Source organism: Episyrphus balteatus, chromosome 3 (assembly GCF_945859705.1).
Source record: "Episyrphus balteatus chromosome 3, idEpiBalt1.1, whole genome shotgun sequence".
In the NCBI taxonomy this organism is placed as follows: domain Eukaryota; kingdom Metazoa; phylum Arthropoda; class Insecta; order Diptera; family Syrphidae; genus Episyrphus; species Episyrphus balteatus.
The window spans coordinates 105,326,119-105,351,785 of record NC_079136.1 but is presented as its reverse complement, the minus strand read 5'-3'; the positions used below and the strand labels follow the sequence as shown (position 1 = coordinate 105,351,785).

The window sequence follows — 25,667 nt, the reverse complement described above, 5'->3', positions numbered from 1 at the left end:
TAAAATAAACCATTCATTTGTTTTTTAAATATTTTTTTCGTGTTTCGTAGGCATTTAACTTAATATTTCAAAACTACTTCTTGCGTTTAGTCAAGGCTTAGAAATAGCATTCATCATTTGACTGACTCCATTAGAACATGTCGTTGTCAATTTCTGCATAATCTATCTCAGCAATACCTACAAAAAAAAAACATTTCTCAACAAAAAATGTCACAAACTGTTTACTGGCGTTAAAAACAAAATAAGAATGACAGGAAAGAAAAGAGAAGATACAAAAAATCAGGACAAACAAATAGGAAAATAGTTTCGTGTAATACCACGCATTTCTGGGAAACTATACAAACAGCGAGGATGAATTCCTTAAATTTAATCAGAATTCGTATTTGCCTTGGACTAGTTTTCAATTCAAGCGCGAATTCAACTCCCCACAGATTTATAATATACTTTCATTGACTTGGATCCTTTTTTTCTTTCATCTACGACGGGCGGTGCATTTTGTTGCTCCAGCAGTCTAATGAGTCGACTGTATGCCAGGACAAAATAAAAGAAAAAAAAACTGTGATATAAATAAAAACACTCCAGCAATATCAAAAGCAATATCAAATATCAAAAGCAAAAATAACAAACAAAAGTCGAGACTTTTATTCAAAAAGAAATAAACAAACAACAGTCGAAAAAATGAGTTTATTTTTCTTTGTTATTTTTCTCTGAAAAGCCCTGTTTTGTTGCATTTAAATTGTAATATCTTTCGTTCTAATTTCAACTTTGGAAATTTTTATACATTTTTGAAAACTGCAATAACACGGCAAGTTTTTAAAATAATAAACCAGTATCTTACCATGCAAATTTTTTGGGGATGCTGCTCTGAAATAAAAGTAAGAAATTGAGTTTTTATAAAACATGAAACTGTTAATTAATTTGCAGCAAAATGGCGTATGAAATAAAAAATATTTTGATTAATTAATTATTTCCTATTATTAGGCAATGTTTTAGTGAAAGAATTGTAAAAAACAAAAATCAATTATGAGCGGAGGAAGCAAAATACTGTTGCAAAGTCTGGATTTTTCGAAATTTCACAAAAACTGCATTAAATCGAAAACCGTAAGGATTTGGGATGAACAAGTTACCAAATTCTGAGAGCCCTAAAGTTGGCCTATATGCATATTTCGTTTGATCCATTACTTTTGGGACACCCTGTATATGATCAACTATCACCTTAGCCGATTCCACACCTGGTCTAGCTAGACCGGGTACTAGGACATGAGTTTTTATAATGAGATTAAATAGGTATAAAATGTCTCTAGATTCAATATTAAAACATAAATTTAAAAAATTTTGCTACATAAAAATGAAAATATAAAAGAAACAAATATTTCATACAATTTTATAAACTAGAAGCTTTATATTTCTATTCAATATGTTGTTGTTTGTGCTTCTGCAAAGCATAGCTTCGATTGTAGGTCTTAAAGCATATCTGACATACATACGGTCGAACTCCCGTATGACTTCTAAAATGAATATCCAAATCACATTTTTGACTATAAGCTTTTGCACACACGGAACATTTGTAAGGTTTTTCGCCGGTATGAGTTCGCAAATGCAGTTGAAGTAAAAACACGCGTGAGAACTTTTTTCCACAACGTTTACATAAATGTGGTTTTTCGCCAGTATGTGTCCGCATGTGTACCTTTAGATTACTCGATTCAACAAAACCCTTTCCACATACCTCGCACTCCCAGTCAAAGTGACCTGAATGCCTACAAAGAAAATTAAAAAGTTAGGCTTATCAACAAATGAACCCTTCCATTGGTAAATATAATAGGGGTTATCATGAAAAAAATTTGTTCAGTGAATATTTTCTTCATTCGAAACCGGGAGCATTAATAAATTCTCAAAAGTTAACCTCCGAGTTTATTGGCTACGGCAGTGAAATTGGGTTGCTAATTCAAAGGATTTTTTGTTCCTTGGTGTTAATTTCCATTTTGCACAATTTTTTATCAAAATGTGTAAAAAAGTTACATTTCTGTGATATATTAGAGCAAGATCCCAGGGCCGCCAGACATTACTTATTTTCTCAAGAAAAAAATGTATGGAATTACGTAGTGCTAGGACATACTATTAGTGAATGGATACTGGCTATCTTGTGCCGACGGCCATTTTACCACTAACAGGTGCTAAAGGTACGAAAAATACGTAGTTACTTTTCTTATTTTCTCAAGGCTGATTTTTATATATGATACTCAGGGAACAAATACATTAGTTTTTGTAGGCTGCCAGACCCGTCGGATGGGCCTAACACCTTGCCAGACACGCATTTTAGTATACGGGAAAGTTAGATTTTGTTATATGGAGGTCTGGGAAAAAATTTATAACACATTTTGACTTTAGGACTCGAAAGAGTATCAAGACACGAGTCGAAAACCACATTTTGAACAATCGCATCTAGAGTCATTTGGCCGCCATTTTGTTTTTTAATAAAAATTTCAATTTTTCACATAACTCATGTATTTTTGAATCTACAGAAAAAAACTGTATTGCAAACTTGAAGATAATTTAATTTACTACAATATATGTTAAATTACTTTTTTCGATTATACCTTCGGTTTAAGAGTTAGGGTGGTTTTTTTTTTTGAAACCATATTTTCGTCATATCTCATTTATTTGAGCTTTTTTAAAAATTAACTTGAAGTAAAAGTTGTAGATCTTTTTATTACCTTCAATTATTACATTAACGGTTTTTCGATTTGACAGTCCGTTTTTGATCTGTAGGAAAAAAACTTCAAAAAGGTTGCAATTTTTTAATATAGGAAAAATGTTCTAGTACAGGGTAATTTGCATTAAATATAACAACAACCTAGGCGTGTAGGTTGCACTCAGACAAGAACAAAATCGTATAACTAACACTGCCAGACCCATTCCGACAGCCATTTTTTTTGCCAGACACACACAGGTAAATTTTCCCAAATTCATGGCCAAAACTACAAAAAAAAAATTTGCGATTTGTTGTTTTTTTTTAATGCCAAGTTGTTTACAAATAACATAAGCTTAGAACCTGATTGATCATGCGATGCAAATTGTAACTGTTTAATCAGTAGATGCTTTCAAAGTAGAACATTTTAATTAACGAGTGCAGTAGCAAGGTTGGTTTCTTATAAGAAGTAGTTTGCTTTATTTTTTATTTAATTTTTTTTGGCGATTTTTAAAATAATTAACATGGATTCTGTTGCTAGTGGTATGTTAAAAAAAGATAATGACAAAGATAATGCAAAATTTTAAGTCTAAAGTAAATTTTAAAGCTTTTTAAGATAATGTGTTTGAGCAGTAAAAACAAACAAATTTTTTTTCTTTGATAATGAAAAAGTTAAGTTGATTTGCGTTTTTCTGTACTGAAAATAGTGTTGAAAAATAGTTAAATGTTTCCTTTATGGGAAACAATCCTAAAACATTGCGGTTTTTTGCGACTTTTTATAATATTGGCTTCAAAAGGTGTTGGGGACGGTGATTTTTTTTTTTTTTTTTTTTAATTAGATTTTTCTTTTTTGACACAGGATCGTAATTAACTTTCATTTTTCTTTCAAGAAATAAGCTTTCTGAATTTTTAAAAAGCTGTTCGTCACGTGACATTACAGAAAAAATTAATTTTTTTGGTACCAAAGGTTGAAATATTGAAATTTCGGAGCAAATAGAGAAAAATTTAACGGATTTTGATTTTGCATATATGAACATAGAAGAAGATGGCTGGAGTGCCTCCAGAAATAACAACACCTTCTTAAAACAAAATATAAATTGGTTGCAATATGAAATATCGTTTCCATGCTGAGCCCATGGCTTTGTTGGACGGACTCAAATGGATTTTTCAGACCTAAGCGAACGGTCAAAGAGACGTAAAACAGAAGATTTACGTTCTAACTATAATGCCGAAGAATTAAGCTATGCTGCGCCATGCAACTGCGAGAAAAAGGGAAACTTGTTCATCAAATGTAATGAAAAATATAATATTTTCAACTCCTTCACGTGCTGAAAAATATCAAAAGCTTTGAAAAAAATTGACCAGAAAATTATTCCATATACAGCAGAAGAAGCACTTTCAATAGTTGTTGAAGGAAAATTAACTTAGTTTCATAATAACCATATGTATCCAAACTTAAGCCTCAATAAAATTTATTCATTCATTGGACAGCTCGGCGAAGAAGCCCAAGAATCACGAAACAAAGATATAAAGCGTTTCGAGAAAGTTTCTCAAGAAAATTTTCGAGGCAGCAAAATATGGAAGATGTGTTTTATAATCTCTTGGTCTCTTCTGACCCATTAATAAGTGGTTTGAGAAAACTAAATCCTAAAACAAAAAATGTGTTTCCCTCTGAAATACTTCAGTTTCTAATAGAACCAGAGATCGAGCAAGCAGACTTATAGTTACAGTTTCACAACTCACAAGTCATTGAATGATATACACACATACAAACTCACACTCATGTTTATTTATGTATATAGTTGTTATCTATGCCTGCATTATTTATTTATTTATAATAACGACTGTTCAACTGTTTTTTTCAATCTATTGAATGTATAAATATTGTATTATTAAATGTCAAATGAAAGAAACCCTATAGCGTAAAGTAAAAAAAAACGACTTTTTTCATTTTTTGCTTCTTTTTTGTGAATTTTCGTGTAAATTTACTTAAAAATGGTGAATTTTATGGAAATTATCTTATTTTGATATAATCATGCAATAATAAATTGAATAAACACAAAAAATAATTTTGGCCATGTTTTTGGGAAAATTTACCTGTGTGAGACACCTTAAAACTTTGAAAAAAATAGTTTAACTTTACGTATTTTCTCAAGCTTCATTTTTATATATGATACTCAGGGAACTAATTCAATAAATGTTTGTAAGCTCACGCTGCGCTGGCGCTGATACACATAGCGAGCATTTGTGCTTGTCTGGCAAGGTGTCAGGCCCATCCGATGGTCTGGCAGCTTACAAACATTTATTGAATTAGTTCCCTGAGTATCATATATAAAAATGAAGCTTGAGAAAATAAGTAAAGTTAAACTATTTTTTTCAAAGTTTTAAGGTGTTTGGCAAAAAAAATGGCTGTCGGAATGGGTCTGGCAGTGTTAGTTATACGATTTTGTTCTTGTCTGAGTGCAACCTACACGCCTAGGTTGTTGTTATATTTAATGCAAATTACCCTGTACTAGAACATTTTTCCTATATTAAAAAATTGCAACCTTTTTGAAGTTTTTTTCCTACAGATCAAAAACGGACTGTCAAATCGAAAAACCGTTAATGTAATAATTGAAGGTAATAAAAAGATCTACAACTTTTACTTCAAATTAATTTTCAAAAAAGCTCAAATAAATGAGATATGACGAAAATATGGTTTCAAAAAAAAACCACCCTAACTCTTAAACCGAAGGTATAATCGAAAAAAGTAATTTAACATATATTGTAGTAAATTAAATTATCTTCAAGTTTGCAATACAGTTTTTTTCTGTAGATTCAAAAATACATGAGTGAAAAATTGAAATTTTTATTAAAAAACAAAATGGCGGCCAAATGACTCTAGATGCGATTGTTCAAAATGTGGTTTTCGACTCGTGTCTTGATACTCTTTCGAGTCCTAAAGTCAAAATGTGTTATAAATTTTTCCCAGACCTCCATATAACAAAATCTAACTTTCCCGTATACTAAAATGCGTGTCTGGCAAGGTGTTAGGCCCATCCGACGGGTCTGGCAGCCTACAAAAATTAATGTATTTGTTCCCTGAGTATCATATATAAAAATCAGCCTTGAGAAAATAAGAAAAGTAACTACGTATTTTTCGTACCTTTAGCACCTGTTAGTGGTAAAATGGCCGTCGGCACAAGATAGCCAGTATCCATTCACTAATAGTATGTCCTAGCACAACGTAATTCCATACATTTTTTCTTGAGAAAATAAGTAATGTCTGGCGGCCCTGGGATCTTGGACTATATGTTCATTATGTATTTTTTGTGTATGTTCAACCTTCGATGCGAAAGAAATAGACCGAATCGATAAATATTTGTTTTGGTATTGTGTATCTCTTTCGACAAAGATAAATTGCTATTGTGAATTATGAACTATGAATTGGATTCGATAGCAAAATTGTAAACGAAAAAATATAACGATATAACAAAAAATTATCGTTCACAATAGAGATTCACAATACCAAAATTTATTTTCTAATTTCGACTATCGACACAAGTCGTTTATCTATAGACAAACGACTCACAATAAAGGCCTGGATTCGAAAATGCGATACTATCGTATGCAAAGTAGTATTCCCCGTACAGGAACAACCTAGCTAGAATAATATTAGAGTACTACAGTGAATAAAAAGTTCTTAAGAGGACTTATCAAATGTCAAATAACACATTGTAAGTTTCACGTGGAATGTTTTCCGCCAGGAATATTTTTGTTCGCCCGGAATTTCAAAAGCTATCATCAGTTCCGCCCGAAGGGAATTTTCATTTTTCGCTGAACTAGTTTTTTGTTCGGCACCAAAATTTAAGTGAGAGAAGAGCTGACCTCGCAAATTACTTGAAAAAAAGTGGAAAATTAAGGGAGATGCCCGAACATGAACAACTTTTCGCTCCGAACTCACAATAGGGGAAAAATGAAATTCAATTTTTCCGGGTGGAATCTTGTTCACGTGAAACTCACAATAGGGCTGACTGAGTGATTTTCCATAGGCGAGAAAAAGATAAATAAAATATTTTAAAAAAGAAACAAAGAATAGTGTCTTGAAACCAATTTACCAATGGAACGTGTTTGCGTACTTTTTGGTTATAATATTTACCTTTTCAAATGAAGTTTTACGGCAACTCTAGTCTTGAAAGTTTTTTGACATTCTGGACATTCAAAAGGACGATGGCCTGTATGACTGCGCATATGAATCTTAAGACTAGACTCTGATACGCAAGTTCTGCTACATATAGTACAAGTCTCTTGACGACCTTTGTCTTTTACATTTAATCGAGTATTTGGATTTATTGTGCTATCACCGTGTAAGGTTCGAAGATGGTTTTCGAGAGAATCTTGCCTAAAAAATGAATGCAAACAAGTCGAACATTTTTTTAATTTTTCTTTGACTTCTGGATGATTGCGTTGGTAATGACGATTTAAGTTCTCATGATTACTAAATACTGCTCCACATTCTTCACAATCAAAAATAAGAGGTGCGATTTCCTTGATTCTATTAGCTTTTTTCATCTGAAAATAGAACAAAATAAAAAAAAATCAATATTAGTATACCTACTTGCGAGCAAAAATATGTAATCACACCCTTTGAAAAAGAAAACATCTATAATAATACTTCTTCTACTGTGGAGTGCAATTAGACCGAGAGCCGGCAGCATATTTTGGCAGTTTTTTTATAACCGAAATTCGAGTGTGTACATATCTAGATATGCAACACAGTATGTCAACGGAAAAAGTCTGGCAGTGATCTTTTTCAGCTTTTCCTTGCCAGACGCATCCAAAGTGCAGTAAAAAATCAACTTTTTGCGTTTTGGTATAACCGAATAAATGATACACCAAAAAATCATAAAAAATCCCCTGATTTCAAAACTGAAGGTACCAGAAGTTTTTTTTCAGCTTTCGCCCTGCCAGACCGCTTTGACGCATTTTGAAATGCATTTTTATAATAAAAAACCTAATAGCTTATTTTCTGTTAGGTATAACCGTATGATGGCAACAAATTTAAATTCTATGTCTATTCCTGGTTTAGAAAATATAAGTTTAAGCCAGCTATTTTTCAGCCTTCCCTCTGCCAGACGCCCTTAAAGGTTTCCCAAACAGGTTTTTCCATACAAAAAACACCTAGTTTCTGTTTTTTTCTTTTAAAATTTAAATAATATTTTTTTGTTTAGAGTAACCATATAATGAATGGCCAAATATTAACTTTCTCTGCCTTTTCCTGATTTAGAAAATGTAAGTTTAAGCCAGTTTTTTTTTCAGCCTTCCCTCTGCCAGATGCCCTAAAAGGTATCTCAATAGTACGAGAAAGTTAGATTTTGTTATATGGGGGTCTGGGAAAAAATCCGAAATGCATTTTGACTTCAGGGCTCGAAAGAGCATGAAGACACCAGTCTAAAACCACATTTTGTACAATCGCACCAAGAGTCATTAACAACATTAACTACTTGACTATTCAACAAATGTCAAAATTTTACATATGGGTGCTAAGATTTCGTAGCCATTAAGTGAAAATGGGGGTTAAGTATTTTTTAACCACTAACCCATGCAGAAATTCAAGTGCAGTTCCAACGCCAGAGGCATCCATAAAGATCTGCAAACCCTCAACGGCATCCTCTCAAGAAGCACCTATGGACTCATCGGCGGTGATTTTAATGCTAGACATCAACTCTGGATGGATACAACTGTTAGCGCTGGAGGCAAAGCGATAGCCGACTGGCTAGATATCAACAGTTCTCAACACTCCCTAGTTCCAGTTTTCCAACCGAAACCAACCTACCCGAGAACACCATCAACCCTGGACTTTTTCCTCGCAATTTTAAATCTCATTCATATAGAACCAGACTTCACCTTCACCTGTTCAACAGTACCCAGCGACTCGGATCATGAAGCAGTTCAGCTAATAATCAAGCTTCACCATCCCATTTACGTTATAGAACAACCAGTAGCACACGTCATTAACTACAGACGTCTAGATGTAGACAGGCTGCAAAGGGACGTCGAACAAACGGTGACACTGCCTCCACAAAACAGGAACTTGGAGAATACTGAAATTGATGCTGCTATTGACTCCCTGGAATTAGCAATCACGAGAGCACTGGACAGTCAAAAGCACCGAAGACATCAAAAGACCGCTACCAATATCTTCCTGAACACGTGCAAAACCTGTACGCACATAGACAACATTTAAGGAAACGCCTCCAAAAGATTCATCAGCGGGAACTGAACACATCAAATCCAAACTACCGAACGCTGTGGAGTGAACTACAATGCAGCAATATCATGCTGTGAAACTCCATTCAGCACTTCAACAACACACAATTCCAGAAGAGACTACACACAATAAAGCCCGGACCTGATGCCTTCAAGAACATCAACCGAATCGTCGGTCAGAAATCACCAATGCCGGAAGTCATAAATACCAACAATGGAGAAGCAACGACACCGGAGGAAAAAGCAGAAGCATTTACAGCCCACTTCGAAAGTAACTTCACGACGAACCCTTCCCTAGTCCCGGTCTTCTTAGAGAAAGTCGAAGCATCCATCCAGAAGACCTTATTACCTAACAACGATAAAGCAACATTCAGCGACTCCAATCCTGCAAGTGAACCAACTGGCAGCCCAAACCTGAGTACCCCAGAAGAGATTGCCGAAATAATTAACCTATCCAAACCGAAAAAATCAACTGGACCGGATGGAATCTCCAACTTCATCATAAAAAAGGCTCCCGCAAACAGTGATAATCTTCTTAGCTATCATCCTCAACAACTGCATAAACAACTGCTACTTCCCACAGAAATGGAAAACTGCAAGAATTGTGGCGATTCCTAAGGAAGGTGCTAGGAACATTATCTCTAATTACAGGCCAATCTCTCTTCTCAACAATCTTAGTAAGCTCTTGGAAGAGCTGACACTCAGGAAGCTGAAGAAGTTCTGCAGCGATAACAACATCATCCCAGACATGCAGTTCGGTTTTCGGGAGAAGCACTCCACACTGCATCCGCTCATGAAGTTCCACCAAGACATCACCTCAGCTTTAAACAACAATCAAGTTACCGTCGCATGCTTTCTGGATGTCGAGAAAGCATTTGACAGCGTATGGATAGATGCTCTTATCCATAAACTTCATTTACTAAGCTTTCCTTTGTCACTAATTAAAATTATTTTTTCTTTTCTCTCTTCCAGAAACTTTTTTGTGCAAGTGGAGGATCGGAAATCACTAACGAAAATCATTAGAGCTGAAGTTGCTCAAGGATCCAAACTTGGTCCCTTCCTTTACAGCATCCTGATGTCAGACCAACCGCCTCCAAATGAATGCGAGAACCTTCTTTACGCGGACGATTCACTCACATACTGCAAGTCCATCTCACCAACAATAGCTGCCAGGAAAGTCGAAGCTCACATTCGGAAACTGTATGAGTTCTACAGTAAATGGGGTATTCGAATCGACCAGTCATTGCCTACAGCTTTCCGATATGGTACACCATCTCCAAGACAGCCATGAAGGAACTGCAAATGTTCGAGTGAAAAATACTGAGGATGTGCACCGGACTTATTTTCGACCGACAGTGCGAAGATACTTGTAGGAAATATCGCCAATCATCCCAATCAGCTGATGAGAAGAATGACAGCCCAACAACGACATCCGGAACTTAGGTACCTTTGCGCTTTGGATATACTGAATGAGCACATAATTTCAATGGACAACGAAGAAGCAGTTAACTTTTTCGCCGGCACCCAGTCGGCATACTACCGTGGCTAAACGCCAACCAAACCAACCCAACTAAACCAACCCCACAGCTGGACATCCGGGTCTGAACACCCCGAGGACAACCTAGTAATTGTATAAGGTTAGACCCCTCTGTGCCAACAAAATTTTATATCAATCAATGTATCTTAGAAATAAGTTAATTTTAAGTCAATTGTAAATATCAAGTTCAATAAACTAAATTGAATTGAATTGAATTGAAACCCATGCAGAAAACAAATCATAAAACAAAATGACGAAAGTTGGCTGAACTTTTTATTTTCTTAACTGATTGGAAAAAATACTGCGAAAATTATGTAGTACCTACTAAATTTTAGGTACCAAGTGCTACTATATTACTTCTTTGTTAATTTTTCTTTTTCAACTTTCGTGAATTCTCGACAATTTGAACTCTCATCTCCCACCAAATTAAAAATAAGAAACTTGCTTGATTGAAAAAATTACATATGTTTTAAATAAAGTTAATTCCTTTATATTTAAAGGCAAAAAAAGAAAAACTCTTCAAAATAAAAAAAAAACACGGGAAATCCACCTTATACAAAAACACCTTTGAACAAAATCGGCAATAAAACGATAACTAAGGCGATGAAAAATTGTAACGGAATTTTGTAAAACAGACAAATACAAGCACTTTTTACTGTAGGAGGGGAGGTCTATCTCCCCCCGTTTAGAAGGGAGGGGCAATTTTCTAAAAAAGAACTAAAAATAATGAAAAAAAATATTTATAAACAATCCTCAAAATTTGTTTGTCAAAAATGGGCACCAATCTGTCAGGTCGGCCTTTAATTTTTATATTTCAGTCGCAGTAAACAGGAAATTTGTTTTTGTTTTAATTTATAAAATGCCATTTGAAAAATTTATAAATTGAAAAATAACAAATTTTCTTTGTGTGTCTTCGCGGAAAATAGTCAATAATTGTTAAAAATTAGTTGTATTCGTGGTTTTTCGGTTTTTGTGCGTTTTTCGTCGGTATTTTAAAACAATTAAAAATTACGGTAGCTGACATTGGTCGCCAAATTTCCAGAATTTTTGTGCACTAAATTAGGAAGTCTGTCAAATTAATGAGAGTTGGGAGAGAATTCTCTCAGTGGAAAATAAAACTACGAAAGACTGCTAAAAAGTCTGGAACAAGTTGAACACCATTATACAGCACAATTTCATATTTTATGCTTAATTCGATAAACATTAACAGTTTTTTAATGCAAAGAACACGTAAACGCGATTCAATTTAAAAATAACTACAATGTGATTTTTTTTCTTTTTTATTTATTTGTTTGACATACGTCAACTTTTCATTTGACACACCTCATATTTCTGTCGGAAGAAATTCTGTGGGCTAAATTTGTCAGGGTGGGGACATTTTGTACTCTCTCGTGAGCGCTCTCTTCTACACAATTTTTGAAGTTGGGAACAGACTCTGACCAAAAATAACCAAATATTACTAAATGGGTTGGGGTCGAAATTCTGTATGGCCCAAAATTCGGATTCCAAAATTCTGTATTCCAAAATTCTGTATTTTAAAATTCTGTAAATTCAAAATTCTGTATTTTAAAATTCTGTATATTCAAAATTCTGTATTCTAAAATTCTGTAAACACAAAATTCTGGATTTCAAAATTCTGTATTCCAAAATTCTGTACTTCAAAATTCTGTAAATGATAAAAGAAAAATTGTATTGATAATGAAAAAAGTGCGCACTTTTTTCATTATCAATACAATTTTTCTTTTATCATTTACAGAATTTTGATGTACAGATTTTTGATATTTTCTATGCAGAACCTTGAAGCAGCTTGCGTTCGACAGTTTAAGTTAAGTGTTATGAGTTATTCGTGATATAAAGTGAATTCGTAAAAAATGGAAAATATTAAACTTTATAAAAAAAAATTAAATTCAAGCCAGCAGAACACGAATTTTTTTGTATGGAAAATGAGATTTTTTATGGAAAATGGAGCGCTTAATTCAAATCAGTCGAATATTCAAAAGTGCGCACTTTTTTCAATATCAATACAATTTTTCTTTTATCATTTACAGAATTTTGAAGTACAGATTTTTGATATTTTCTATGCAGAACCTTGAAGCAGCTTGCGTTCGACAGTTTAAGTTAAGTGTTATGAGTTATTCGTGATACAAAGTGAATTCGTAAAAAATGGAAAATATTAAATATTATAAAAAAAAATTAAATTCAAGCCAGCAGAACACGAATTTTTTTGTATGGAAAATGAGATTTTTTATGGAAAATGGAGCGCTTAATTCAAATCAGTCGAATATTCAATTATTTATGTCCAATTTGTTCGAAAAAGTGGAATTTTTTGAAAAAAAAAAAACAAATTGGAGTTAGTAGCACATGAATTTGTATGGAAAATGAAAATATTTTTTTAATGGAAAATCTTGGAAAATTCTTCCGAAAATTGTTTTAATGTAATGAGATTTAGAATTACAGAATTTTTAAAAGCAGAAAAATGGATTTGCAGAATTTTGAAAAACAGAATTTTGGATTCACAGAATTTTGAAATACAGAATAATAGAAAAGCAGAATAATGGAATACAGAATTATGTTCATACAGAATTTTTTCTTCAGATACAGAATTTTGGTCATACAGAATTTTGGAATACAGAATAACGACCCGTTCCCTTACTAAATTCGGCAGTTTCAAACTGAGTGTGGAACGGACCTTATGTGTACTGTGACACTTACAACTTAAGTCTCTTAAGTCAAAAGTCAGAATTTCACACTTAATTTTTAGTTTCAAATCAAGTTAGTTTTTGAAATAGTCGAATTCAAAGTCAAAAATTGTGAAAAAATAGCTTAAAAAACACATTTAATACTACTTTTATAAGACTGTGGATTTCAATACAAAATTGATTGATAGAGTAAACTGCCCTAATTGATTTCTGATCAAACACCGAAAACCGTATGATTCTATTCCTTATAGTTTTTGTAAAAATTGAAAAACACAAAAACTACTTTTTTATCAGATTTTTAATTTTTTAAGTGTTTTCGATAAATTTGGCATTACAGTGACACCATAATACATAGAGTAAGTTGAGAGCTTTGTGTATCTTCAAGAAAAACACTAAATACCTCGCCAGGCAGACGTCAATGTCAATAGCTCTTATTATCTAAAAAGTACCTTGTCTGTGCGGGTTCTCAGGATTTTAATTTTACTTTTCGGGTCCTCTGTCCCGCTCACGCAACTTCGTTGCTCCGCTTAGAGTATGGGCAGGTTCAGAAACGTTAGGGACTAAATATTTAGGTAATTTTTCGTTCTCTGATTGGTCAACTGTCAAAAAAAGACTTGTGGCACTCGAGGACTGCCGCGGTTAAGCTATTGCTTTGCATTTTTTGTCAACTTATGCAATTATAATTTGTTTACCCTACACAAAACCAATGATCCGATTTTGTATCTACCTATCAATTCATACACCTACAACAGCAAGGTCACATTTGAAATCATGCATACACACAATCTCATGTCATAAACTTCTCCAGACCAAAAAATAAGAAAACACAAGAATACTTTTTCTCTTTTCTCTACAATCGCAACGCAACGCAACGCTTTACTCGTTCACAAATCACAACAAGTTGAACAAGAAACAGAAGAATGGAAGAAAAACCAAAACAAAAGAAAGAAACCATTCACACAAAAAGCGCTTGCTTGCTCTCGTTCGTCTCGATACATGCAAGCTTCGTACAATTGTACATTCGTACCATGTACACACATACCATACACGTTTAGTGAACCATCCATGTGTGCGGCGTAATAAATTTTCGTTACTATATTTTTTGGCTAGCACCCCATCCCAGGCCTGCGTTAAAATCTATGCAATAGCTTAAAAAATCCTTCCAATTTAGGTAATTTTATTGGAAAGCTGACTGGAAAGTTAGGCAAGAAATTTTTTCCCTAAAGTGAAGTGAAATTTGGTGTCTGCCCCATGAGATTTCTAAATTCTCAAGAATTTTGAATTTTTTTTATTGAGTCTTCAAAGTTAGGTTACATTTTATATCTAACTCTAACGGCCAATTTCTTCACATTAGACCTAAGCCAGCCTAGTACCCGGTCTAGCTAGACCAGGTCCTAAGTCTGGTACTCGGTCCTAACAAAAAGTTAGTACCTGAGCATTTCTTCACATTTATAGGACCTGATCTAAGTTCACAACGCGGTCCTAAAAATAATTCGTATAAAACTGGTATAACTGTCATTTTGACAATATTTTGATGTTTGAAATATTTTATTTTGATATTTCAGCTGATTTAACAAAATAATAATAGACAAAAAACAGTTTATTAATGAAATTACCATTAAAATAATTTAAAAAATATTGTGATTATTGAAAAAAAGTCAACAAGAAAAAAGCCAACAAGAAAAGAAGATAAATTCTATCAAAAACCTTCACAATGAAGAACGAAGAAAATATCACGATTTTATACATAAGTGCCCCGGCAATTCTGATAGCTAGTTCACCAACGTTAATTGAATAACCTGAGAAAGCAACACATAAACCAGTCAACGACCAAAAGAAAAACCATATTAAAATAAGTAATACAAAATCAGTTTGCGTTGCTGATGTTCATATAATATGTATATTTCAATAAAAATAACATTTTTGATAACTGAATCTTTATCGTTTTGGTGCAGTTATGTTTTAAAGCAGTCTTATATACTTTTGTCCGTAAAATAGTACCGAAAGGTTACATTTTGAGTGAAAATTGTATGCAGGTGGCTCCATTAATGCTTTCATAAACTGTGGTTTTCCAATCAGAAATGTTTAATCTTCTGCAGTGCCAACGATTTTGTTTGATATTAATTTATTCAAAAACTGGCTATTGCGATAAATCTTTAAACAAAAATCACAAATTACAAAATGCCGAAATTAGAATAAAATCAATAAAAAAATGCTCATAAAATTTTAAAATAAATACAAAAAATCAATCCGATTTGAGTATTATCGTCGCTTGACTGTCGATTTTTTAGGTTCTAACTTTTACGAAGTCCTAAGTAAAAATCGGTACTAATTTGACAGTACTAGGGCTTAGCACTTTTGTGAAGAAATCACTTGGTACCGATTTGAGTACTAACGTTTGGTATAATAACCAGGTCCAAGCTGATTTTGAGGAGCTAGCTAGTACCGAGTCCTAACTAGTACTCGGTCCTAAATTGACAGTTCTAAGGTTTAGTACCTGAGTGAAGAAATTACTTGGTACCGATTTGAGTACTAACTTTAGGACTAGGACCGGTATTAGCGCTAGGACTCTGTGAAGAAATCGGCCATAACAATAACTTAAATTGTACTGAAGTGGCTATAAAGTATTGCCTTGTAAAGCCTGGTGGCAGTCTATATTTACATAAAACTAAATATATGGTTGGCCTGCTTTTGCTCATAAGCAATAAATTGAGTGATAGAACATAATGAGAGTAATTTTTTTTTGTAATTGTGTGTGTGACAAGGCAAAAATGGATTATTTCCTTGAAAAAAATAGTGATAATAGGCCTAGGGAAAAAATTTTATGAATTGAAAAAAAAAATTAATATTAATAACAAATGAAGCATAATAAGCGTTCGTTTATAAGTCTGCTTCTACACGAAGACGCAAAGCGCAGAAATTATCTTCGAATTTTCTTTTGATTTTCGTTTCGGTGCGTCGGTGCAAACTTGACAGCTATTTTCTTTGGTTTTATTTTTTTCTTGTTTTCGTATGATGACTTCTACGTATAAGCACAAGATGCACATAAGAACAAGGGAGAGAGAAAGATCGATTTCTCCTCTGCTCTTATGTGCATCTTGTGCGTAAAAGCAGACAATGTATTTTAATTCCAAAAAAAAAACACCAAAATATACAAAAAAAAATAACAGCTCCAGTGGGGTCTATGTCCGTCCCTTTTTTTCTCCCTTGCTCTTATGTGCGTCTCGCGCTTTGCGTCTTCGTGTAGAATCGGACTTATTTTTACTTTTGGTATATTTTTAATTATATTTCTCATCGGTTTTTTCAGCCTGATTGATACACAACCTTAGTTTGATAATTGTAAAATAAAAATATCCCATCATCGCAGAAAAAAAAATGGGATTTTTTTTTATCTGGCACAGGATTTTTTTTATTGATGAAGAACACTGGCTGAAAAACTCTTTTATTAGGTTTTCAATTTCATTTTGGAAAAAGTGAAGAATTAACGAAAATAATGGAAGAAATATTTATGGCGGAATATAATATAATAGGAAATTATATTCGTAATGGTTGTTTTTCAAACAAAATTTTAAAATGTCAAACTTCACATTCATAAGTGTGTGTGCAAATCGGTGTAAATCTGACTAATTTACCTGATTTAATAACAAAACTATTCAAACGTGAAATGTCATATTTGACAGATGAAAACATGTGAAATAAAAAAAAATGTGTGTTTTGAGTGGTTTAAAAAGCTTTTTTTCCTTTCATAATTTTTCAATTTCATAATTTATATTTAATACTGCACAATTATTTCTTTTTGAATGCTTTTTTCATCAATTCCACAAAACAATTAAATTAAATACAATTGTTCCCATCAAACAGCTGACTGATAAATGTCAACTAACTTTGAAGTCGAAATTTTGTACACTACGTCGGAGGGGAAATTTAAGTTATTTTTTAGTCGTTTTCAGGTAATCAGAACCAGTCGACTACTTAGTCACTAGATTCGTGAATGCGCCCAATGTTAGCTCCTGTTTATGCATTTGGCAGGTGGGCAGGTCTTATCATATAATTGGTTATAATGTGCAAATAATGTCAAAGTTTAACATTGCATTACTTAAATTAGTGTTGTCCATGATTTTGTATCACTTTTATCTAATTTAAGAGCTTGTTTCTATTCAAGTGACGCAAAAAAAAAACACTGTTTATTGTGAAGTAATGGGAAAAACGCAACTAGTAGCCATACAGTGTCTGTTTTGGGTTTTTAGTTTTTAACACATTGTTTGTTAAAATTTCCTCTTTGAAAATGCAACACCAAAAATCTGCCTTACCAAAGCGCCAATCGCTATTTTTTAAAGCAAAATTGTTGTTTCTATTAGTGACGCGCGGTGTATTTTACATACAGGCAAGGGAGACAATATTATTAATAAATTTACGTATGTTGATGATATCCTCATTATTTCAAAAGAACAAAATTTAATTTTAGAGATAATCACAGAACTTAGAAAACATTTTGAAATTACTGACATGGGAAATTTGAAATTATATCTTGGAATTCAAATTAAAAAGAGGAAGGGAAAATATAATATGCACCAAGAAAAATACATAAAGAAAATACTTTATACCTTCAATATGTCAGATGCGAAGACATCCAAAATACCATTGGTGGATATTTCAAAAACTTAACGGACGATAAGCTCTTAAACGACAATGACGAAAAGCTATTGGCTCAATCCTCTACTTATGGGGAAATACAAGGCCGGACATAGCAGCAGCTGTTTCAATTCTTAGCAGAAAAGTATTCTGTGCTACTTATGGGGATTTTTCACGAGTCGATTTTTTCCGTACGGCGAAGCTTTTCGACTCGTGTGAACGTAAGTCGCAGGCGCCTAAAGTACAATTCCCATAGAAAAATCCTAATCGACCGACATATCGTGCGGCTAAAATCGACTCGTGAAAAACCCCCATTAGAAAGATTGAACGAAGTTCCAAAAAGAACTCAACAGCTACAGCTTTTGGTTCTATGTAAGAAAGATTCAAAACTTGTTGGATATGCCGATGCAGATTAGGCTACAGACGAGACATTAAACGAAAATCCACAAGCGTATATTTATTTAAATTTCCTCTCAAGAAAATCATCATGATAAAAATAACAACAACAACAAAATTGAATAACAACATTTTTCGGGATTCTGGGTTTTCGAGATTTTGGGTTTTCGGAGTTCTGGGTTTTCGGGATTTTGGGTTTTCGAGATTTTGGGTTTTAGGGATTTTGGGTTTTCGGGAATAAGGGTTTCGCGGGCTTTTGGGTTTTCGGGACTTCGCTTTTCGGGATTTTGACCTTAACCTTGATTTAGACCATATAATAGGTAATATTCGAAGATCTTTTTTTTTCTCCTTCAAATAATTTTTTGAAATTATGAAAGATTTGATTTTCCTAAATCTAAATCTGGTTTCAGAAGAATTGTAGCACGTACCATTTCTTTTAAATGATTTTTGGAAAATATCGGCCCTATTCTGCTATTCGATTCACGTGAAAGTCTAAAATAAGAAGGGTTTAAATGGGGGTTAAAATTAAACTTAGCTAATTTTTTTTTTCTTTAGAATTTCTAAAACAGACGAAAACAACGTTTTGCTTTCTAAAGTTAGAAGTTTTTCAAAGTCAGTTTGACGTGATAAAGGAAGAAATTCTTTCGATTCACGTGAATCGAATAGCAGAATATGGCTGTATGAGTAGTTTGTAGAAAATAACTGTTTTAGATTCGGTTGACCTTGTACAAAAATAAAACTAATATTCGTATTCAGCTCAAATAGGTATTCACAAAAACACTTTAATTTAGGAAAATGTAAAATCTCAACGCCCGTTATATATAAGAAGTCGAATATGTAAAGATAATTATAATAAAATATAATAAAACAATTGATACGTGTTTTGTAATTTTATATAATATTTTTCTATTTAGAAAAGTCTTATCTGTGATAAACCATTCAATGCACTGCCTTCTAAATCTTAAAATTTGTCTCTCCTAGGGACAAATGTATATTTTTATGGTTTGACGTGCTGAGTTCGAATCCGAAGTCAAAAAGAATCTAGCACGTCAGTATTTTGAGATATACGCGTTAGAGAATTACAAAATCAAGTTTTTGGTTAATAAATCTCAAAAAAACTACTATATCTAAAAAACAGAAGGTGATCGCATTTTTTTGAATTCGGATTCTAAATCAGCATATTAAAATCTATTAGAAAAGTATACTTTTGTTTTTAGGAGATAGAAATATGAATTTTTAAGGATCAGTTTCTTTATGGTAAGATATGCCAAACCTACATAACTTACTTAAATTTAGATATCTCGAATAATAAAAGAGATATTGAGATTGAAACTGAATTTGAAAGAAAAAAATAAGTTCTTTTATAAACCGTGACTAGTTTAGTTGGAAAAGTTTACATTACGCCAAAATATTGCTTCGAAAACAGCAAAAATAAAATGCACGACTGGGTCGCACGAGTTAAAGTTGCTTAAATTTTTAAGACTTTTTATATAGAAATTTGAAAAAAAAATAAAATTCATTTAAAAAAAAATAAAATAAAATCTGAAATTGAATTGCCCTCCAAAACAAGTATGCAGTTTTGATTGATATATTAACGTGTATTTTTAGAAAAAAAATTTTCAAAATCGTTAGAGCCGATTTTTAAAAAAACAATTTTTTATAAATAATTTTTTGGAAAAAAAGTTTGAAAATAAAATTGGTATGCCATTTTGTAGAAATCACTAATCAACATCTAAAAACAAAATTTCAAAAAAATTCAACGTCCCGTTTTCGAAAATTTGATTTTTCAAAAAAAAAATTTCAAACTTTTTTTAAAAATCCAAAAATTATTTTTTTTGAAATTTAATTTTTGGTTTATATTTAAATTATATAAATGCTTCTTCACAAAAAGATTCGTTGAAATCGAATAAGAAGTTTCAGAGATATTCGAATTTGAAAAAAACGGTTCTATGGCAGGTACCCTTAGTAATGATTTTCAAAAAAAAAAATTTTCATTGAAATATAGACCTTAGCTTGAAACTAACATTTGAATTTTTTAAACAAAATCGTTGGAGCCGTTTTCGAGATATTTCAATTTTACTAAAATCGGTATATGACAAGTACCTACCGTTATTTTTGGTCCAAAAATTTAATTCCAAAAACCCCTCTGGAGAGTCGCCAAATAACGCTACATACCAAGTTTGACATTAATCGGTCCATCCGTTTAGGCTGTAGGTCCTTATACAGACAGACAGACTGACAGACTGACAGACTGACAGACTGACAGACTGACAGACTGACAGACTGACAGACTGAAAGACTGACAGACTGACAGACTGACAGACTGACAGACTGACAGACTGACAGACTGACAGACTGACAGACTGACAGCCTGACAGACTGACAGACTGACAGACTGACAGACTGACAGACTGACAGACTGACAGACTGACAGACTGACAGACTGACAGACTGACAGACTGACAGACTGACAGACTGACAGACTGACAGACTGACAGACTGACAGACTGACAGACTGACAGACTGACAGACTGACAGACTGACAGACTGACAGACTGACAGACTGACAGACTGACAGACTGACAGACTGACAGACTGACAGACTGACAGACTGACAGACTGACAGACTGACAGACTGACAGACTGACAGACTGACAGACAGACAGACGGACTTCCGGGACCCACTTTTTTGGCATTTTCTACCATCGTAATGTCATGGAAAAATGTTATCTCAACTTTTTTTTTGTACGAATGCATAACTTGATATATAGTATATATATAGTACGCAAGTAAAAATGGGGTTTCGAGATTTTCTAACGCTAATATCCTAAAAACGTGATGTGCTAGGCCAATTTTGACTTCGGATTCGGAATCAGCACACAAAAATCTTTTGGAAGAGTATAGTTTCATTTAAAGGAGGATTTCCTTGCAGACCAGTGTAATCGAAGTTAAAGAAAGGATAATGAAAATTATTTTTATTTTTAAGTGGAGTGATTGAATATAAATGAGTTAAAAAGTTCAAGTGACGTCAACTCCATATCCGTATCGCCCAGGTATGACACTTATAAAAATCACAACCTCAATAGACTGTGAATTTTAATATTCAGGTTTCGATTTTTATAAGTGTACGACAGCATCTTACTGGGGGGTCATTCCGTAATTTTCAAAACGTTTATCGTCCAAACGTTTATCGTGGACGTGATCGTTCACAATTTGCTTCACGTAACTCAGCGAAATACGTTTCGTCTACGTTTATTTCTTTAAGCAGTTTGAGAGCTTTCAGAAATTCTCAAACTGCTTTTAATGTCATACTGACTCTGTCTGTCATTAAAAATAAGAGGAAGAAGATGCGTTGTTGTTTCGTTATTTGTGTTGTTTTTTTTTTGTGTGTCCTGTTATTTTTAATGGTGGGTTGTGGTATGAATTGAAGAAAAATGCAAAATAAATATTTTAATTTTTGTTTGTTTCTTGTTTGCATTTTTCTTGCAAAAACAATTATTTAATATATTTTATATGCACATGTAAATATAATACATACAACCCCTACGTTTGTTAGGACAAACTTGTCATTTAAATTTTTTTAGAGTAACCCCAAAAATTAACCATCATTTGGTGTTTTTTGTATTTAATAGTAAACAAACTCGAATATAATATTGCATTTGGTCACAGCACAGCCTTGAAAAAATAAAAAAAAGGTATAAACGTATGGAAAACGTGAGCTATTTAGCTATCGTTCAAACGTGAACGTTTTGGCGTATACGTTTAGACGATTTTCGTCTTCTTTGAAGCAAAAAAATTATAGCGAAAACGTGATAGTTCAAACGATTGACGTTTTCAATTTTACGTGAAGCAACTCTATCGTCCAAACGTTAAGGTCTGACGATAATCGAGATACGGAATGACCCGCCTGATGAACTTATGCACATTTTTTACTCGAAATGGTATTAAACGAAATGAATTCAAACAATACAAAAACAATCAGCCCTATGATGGTAGCCGATCGGAAGAAAATTTTATCCGATTTGTACGAATTTTTCAATTTTCATATGATTTTAACCCTTCCGACAGTAAATTCGGACAAATCTACTGTTTTCGTAGGTGCGTTGAAAATTTAAAATACATGCGATGCTATGCCGTGAACTGTCAAAATATTTGCGACGGGTTGTGCTTTGCGCTTTTTTTTCTTTCCGATTCTTCCCGACAGAAAATCAAACGTGAAATATTATCCGAAAAATATAAAAACCAAAAAAATTGGAAAATAAGTGTGTTGTTTGACGTCAATTTTTCTTCTCAAATTCGGGTACCGTGAATACAAAAATCTTCCGATCGGAACTTTTCTCCGATCGGATATTTTTCCGATCGGCTACCATCATAGGGCTGAATAGAAATGCTACAACAAGAAAATATCAAAGGATAGATAATGAACATCATATTATCAATACTAATCGTTTTTCTATTCTTCTTTGTAATAACCTTTTATATAAACTTTAGTACTATCATGAGTTCAAACGACTGAAGTACTGGTTCGAGGAAGCGGACCTATTCCTAAGAATAAGAAGTACAGGAATGGGTGTTTGAAGAAACCAGGGGGGTCATTCCGTAATTTTCAAAACGATAATCGTCAAAACGTTAATCGAGGACGTGATCGTCCACAATTTGCTTCACGTAACTCAGCGAAATTCGTTCCGTCTATGTTTATTTCTTGACACAGTTTGAAAGGTTTCAGAAGTTCTCAAACTGCTTTAAATGTCATACTGACTCTGTTAGTCACTAAGCGAAAGAAGAAGAAGAAGCGTGGTTGCATTTTATATGTGTTTTTTTTTTGTGTTTGTGTCCTGTCATTTTTTTTTTTTTTTTGTTGGGGTATGAATTGAGGAAAAATGCAAAATAAATGTTGTGTTAATTTTTTTTTTCTTTGCATTTTTCTAGCAAAAACAATTTTTATATGTGTATGCACATGTAAATTAACAAATACATACGCTTGTTAGGACAAACTTGTCATTTTAATTTTTTTAGAGTAACCCCAAAAATTAACCATATGGTTTTTGTATTTAATAATAAACAAACATGAATCTAATATTACATTTGGTCAGTCTTGAAAAAATATAAAAAAACATTAAATGGGAATAAACGTATGGAAAACGTGAGCTATTTAGCTATCGTCCAAACGTCAACGTTTTTGCGTGTACGTTTAGACGATTTTCGTCTTCCGTGAAGCAAAAAAATTATAGCGAAAACGTGATTGTCCAAACGATTGACGTTTTCAATTTTACGTGAAGCAAGTCTATCGTCCAAACGTTAACGTCTGACGATAATCGAGATACGGAATGACCCCCCAGTGTGGTGTAAAATTCAAAGTATTTCTCTATTAAGCTAATAGTACCAGCTACCAACCTTACTCCTCGGATAATCTTGGTTTATAAAAATAACACTGTGTTACAAAAACAAGGTTTTAAAATATACGCGGGCGGAGACCTATCACGTTTTGTAGAGCTAGGTGCACTGATTACGGAACGTTATTTTAAAACTCCACAACACCCCCAAAATCTGAAGTTAGGGGCAAAAAACGGTTTTTTGGACCTTCACCCATTGAAAAAAATATTAAAATAAAAGTTAATATATGTAAATACAAAAGAATTTCATTTCTTTTGTTCTCTTCTCTCGTACATATATCGTATTGAATAGCAGTATTCTGTTATTATAGAAGCGAAAAGCACTTTCGGTTCTTGATGAGTATATTTACAGGAGTCCTACTTTTACTTCTTTGCACACTCTTATAGGATCGAAAACCACTTTCGGCTCTTTATGAGAATATTAACCGGAGTCTAACAATTGTACTTCTTTGCGGTTCAATAAGTTTTGGATGCGTAGTTTTGATTTTATGGGATTTTGAATAGTTGGACCCCAAAAAGACGCATATTAAGAGAGTTATGGCCGTTTTCCGAAAACATAAAGTATTTTTTTTTTAAGGTGAATGTTGTGAATGAGGACTGAAAAGTGATTGTTACGAGTCTTATACAAGTTTTACAGATGTGGAATTGGATGAGAATCTTCTCAGGATCATATTGTGGTAGCAAAAGTGTTAGTTTGGAAGTAAGCCTCCCTGATGTCCAATGATGGACATAGAAATAGACCCCTTTGTCATAGTAAAAAAAATGATTGTATTGAAGCCCTCGTACTCTCTTCCCGAAATTCTTGACTTTTTAGCCTAGTACGCAGTTCCAGCTAAATTTTAGCTCCCATACAAATTATGGGTGCTAGAATTTGAAGTTTAGCTCGATCTGCTTTACTTGGCAAGCAAAATTAGATTTGGTTCATAAATTGATTTGTTCTTCTCCGTAGAACAAAAAAAAAAAGGTCACAAAAATAGAAATATGTAATTAAGATGTTTTTTTTTTCAAATGTGCACATAATAAAAAAAATAAAAATTTTACCTTTTGAGACTTTTTTGGAACTAATTCGACCAACGTGACAGTTTCATCGATACCAGAGATGTCAACGATATCAGCTTGATTCGCTATGTTTTCCTGTGGGGTATCGCAACAGCTTCCAAAAATATCATGGTTTAATTCCTCCTCAACGTTTTCTTCAACTAGAGGATTTAAATCAGTTATATTGCGGATTAAAGTCCCCGTACCCTGGTTTCCTTCCATCTTGTATTCACTTTCTTCTTTGGATTCAACATCTTCGATAATGATTTCGTTTAGTATATCGTCGGACAGACTACCATAGGGATAGGACAGAGTTCCAATTTGGTTGGTATCATAATTTTCATCGTCGATTATAATAAACCGTTGCGAGTTGTTTTCTATATACGTGCATTCTCCTTCTGATTTGGCGCTTGGGTTTAGAGTCTTAATAAGGAGTTCATTTGACTTTGCGCACTTTTCACGGAATTTAGCAGCTATCAGAAGTTCTCCTGCACATATATTACAAAGGAATTTTGGGAAATAGTCGGAACGGTCCACCTGTAGTACACACAGAACATTACAAAAAAATGAAACTTTAAGCGAATATATTTTTGTTCCTTACGACCAAACCACCGCAAGTGTGTATGAGCTCAACCAAATTTGACTGAAGATCTTCGATTTCATCGTAAATATTGATCATTAGTTCTTCGACATTTAAACATACACGACAAGTTAGATCTGTGATTGATTTACAATACCCACCTTCATCATCAAGGTTTTGTGAAATATTATTCATTGTTATTATAATTATTTATAATACCCATCGACGAACTATACCATGAAGAATTGAAGAGAGCCCGAAGCATAAACAAAAAATACCAAGACTGGAAACTTTCGTACGTCTTTCCCCCCAAAACCCTTTTGTGTACAGTGCTATCTGTGAATATATGTGAAAGCCACCACGTTGGTAAATGACCTTAACACGCACACATTTATAGATTCACGACATTCACTACACATCGGACACGAACACAACGATAGGTTCACGACATTCA

The 25,667-nt window shown here is 33.3% G+C and overlaps 1 protein-coding gene across 1 annotated transcript; it reads right to left on the bottom strand.

Moving 5' to 3' along the window:
- Positions 1 to 1,372: 1,372 nt before the first annotated feature.
- On the bottom strand, positions 1,373 to 25,667 carry LOC129916480 (myoneurin-like). Its single transcript, XM_055996471.1, has 4 exons — positions 25,235 to 25,667; positions 24,637 to 25,170; positions 6,828 to 7,240; positions 1,373 to 1,757 (listed from the first exon to the last, which is right to left on the bottom strand). The coding sequence occupies exons 1-4, from the start codon at positions 25,406 to 25,408 to the stop codon at positions 1,409 to 1,411; spliced, it is 1,470 nt and encodes a 489-aa protein (XP_055852446.1). The 5' UTR covers positions 25,409 to 25,667; the 3' UTR covers positions 1,373 to 1,408.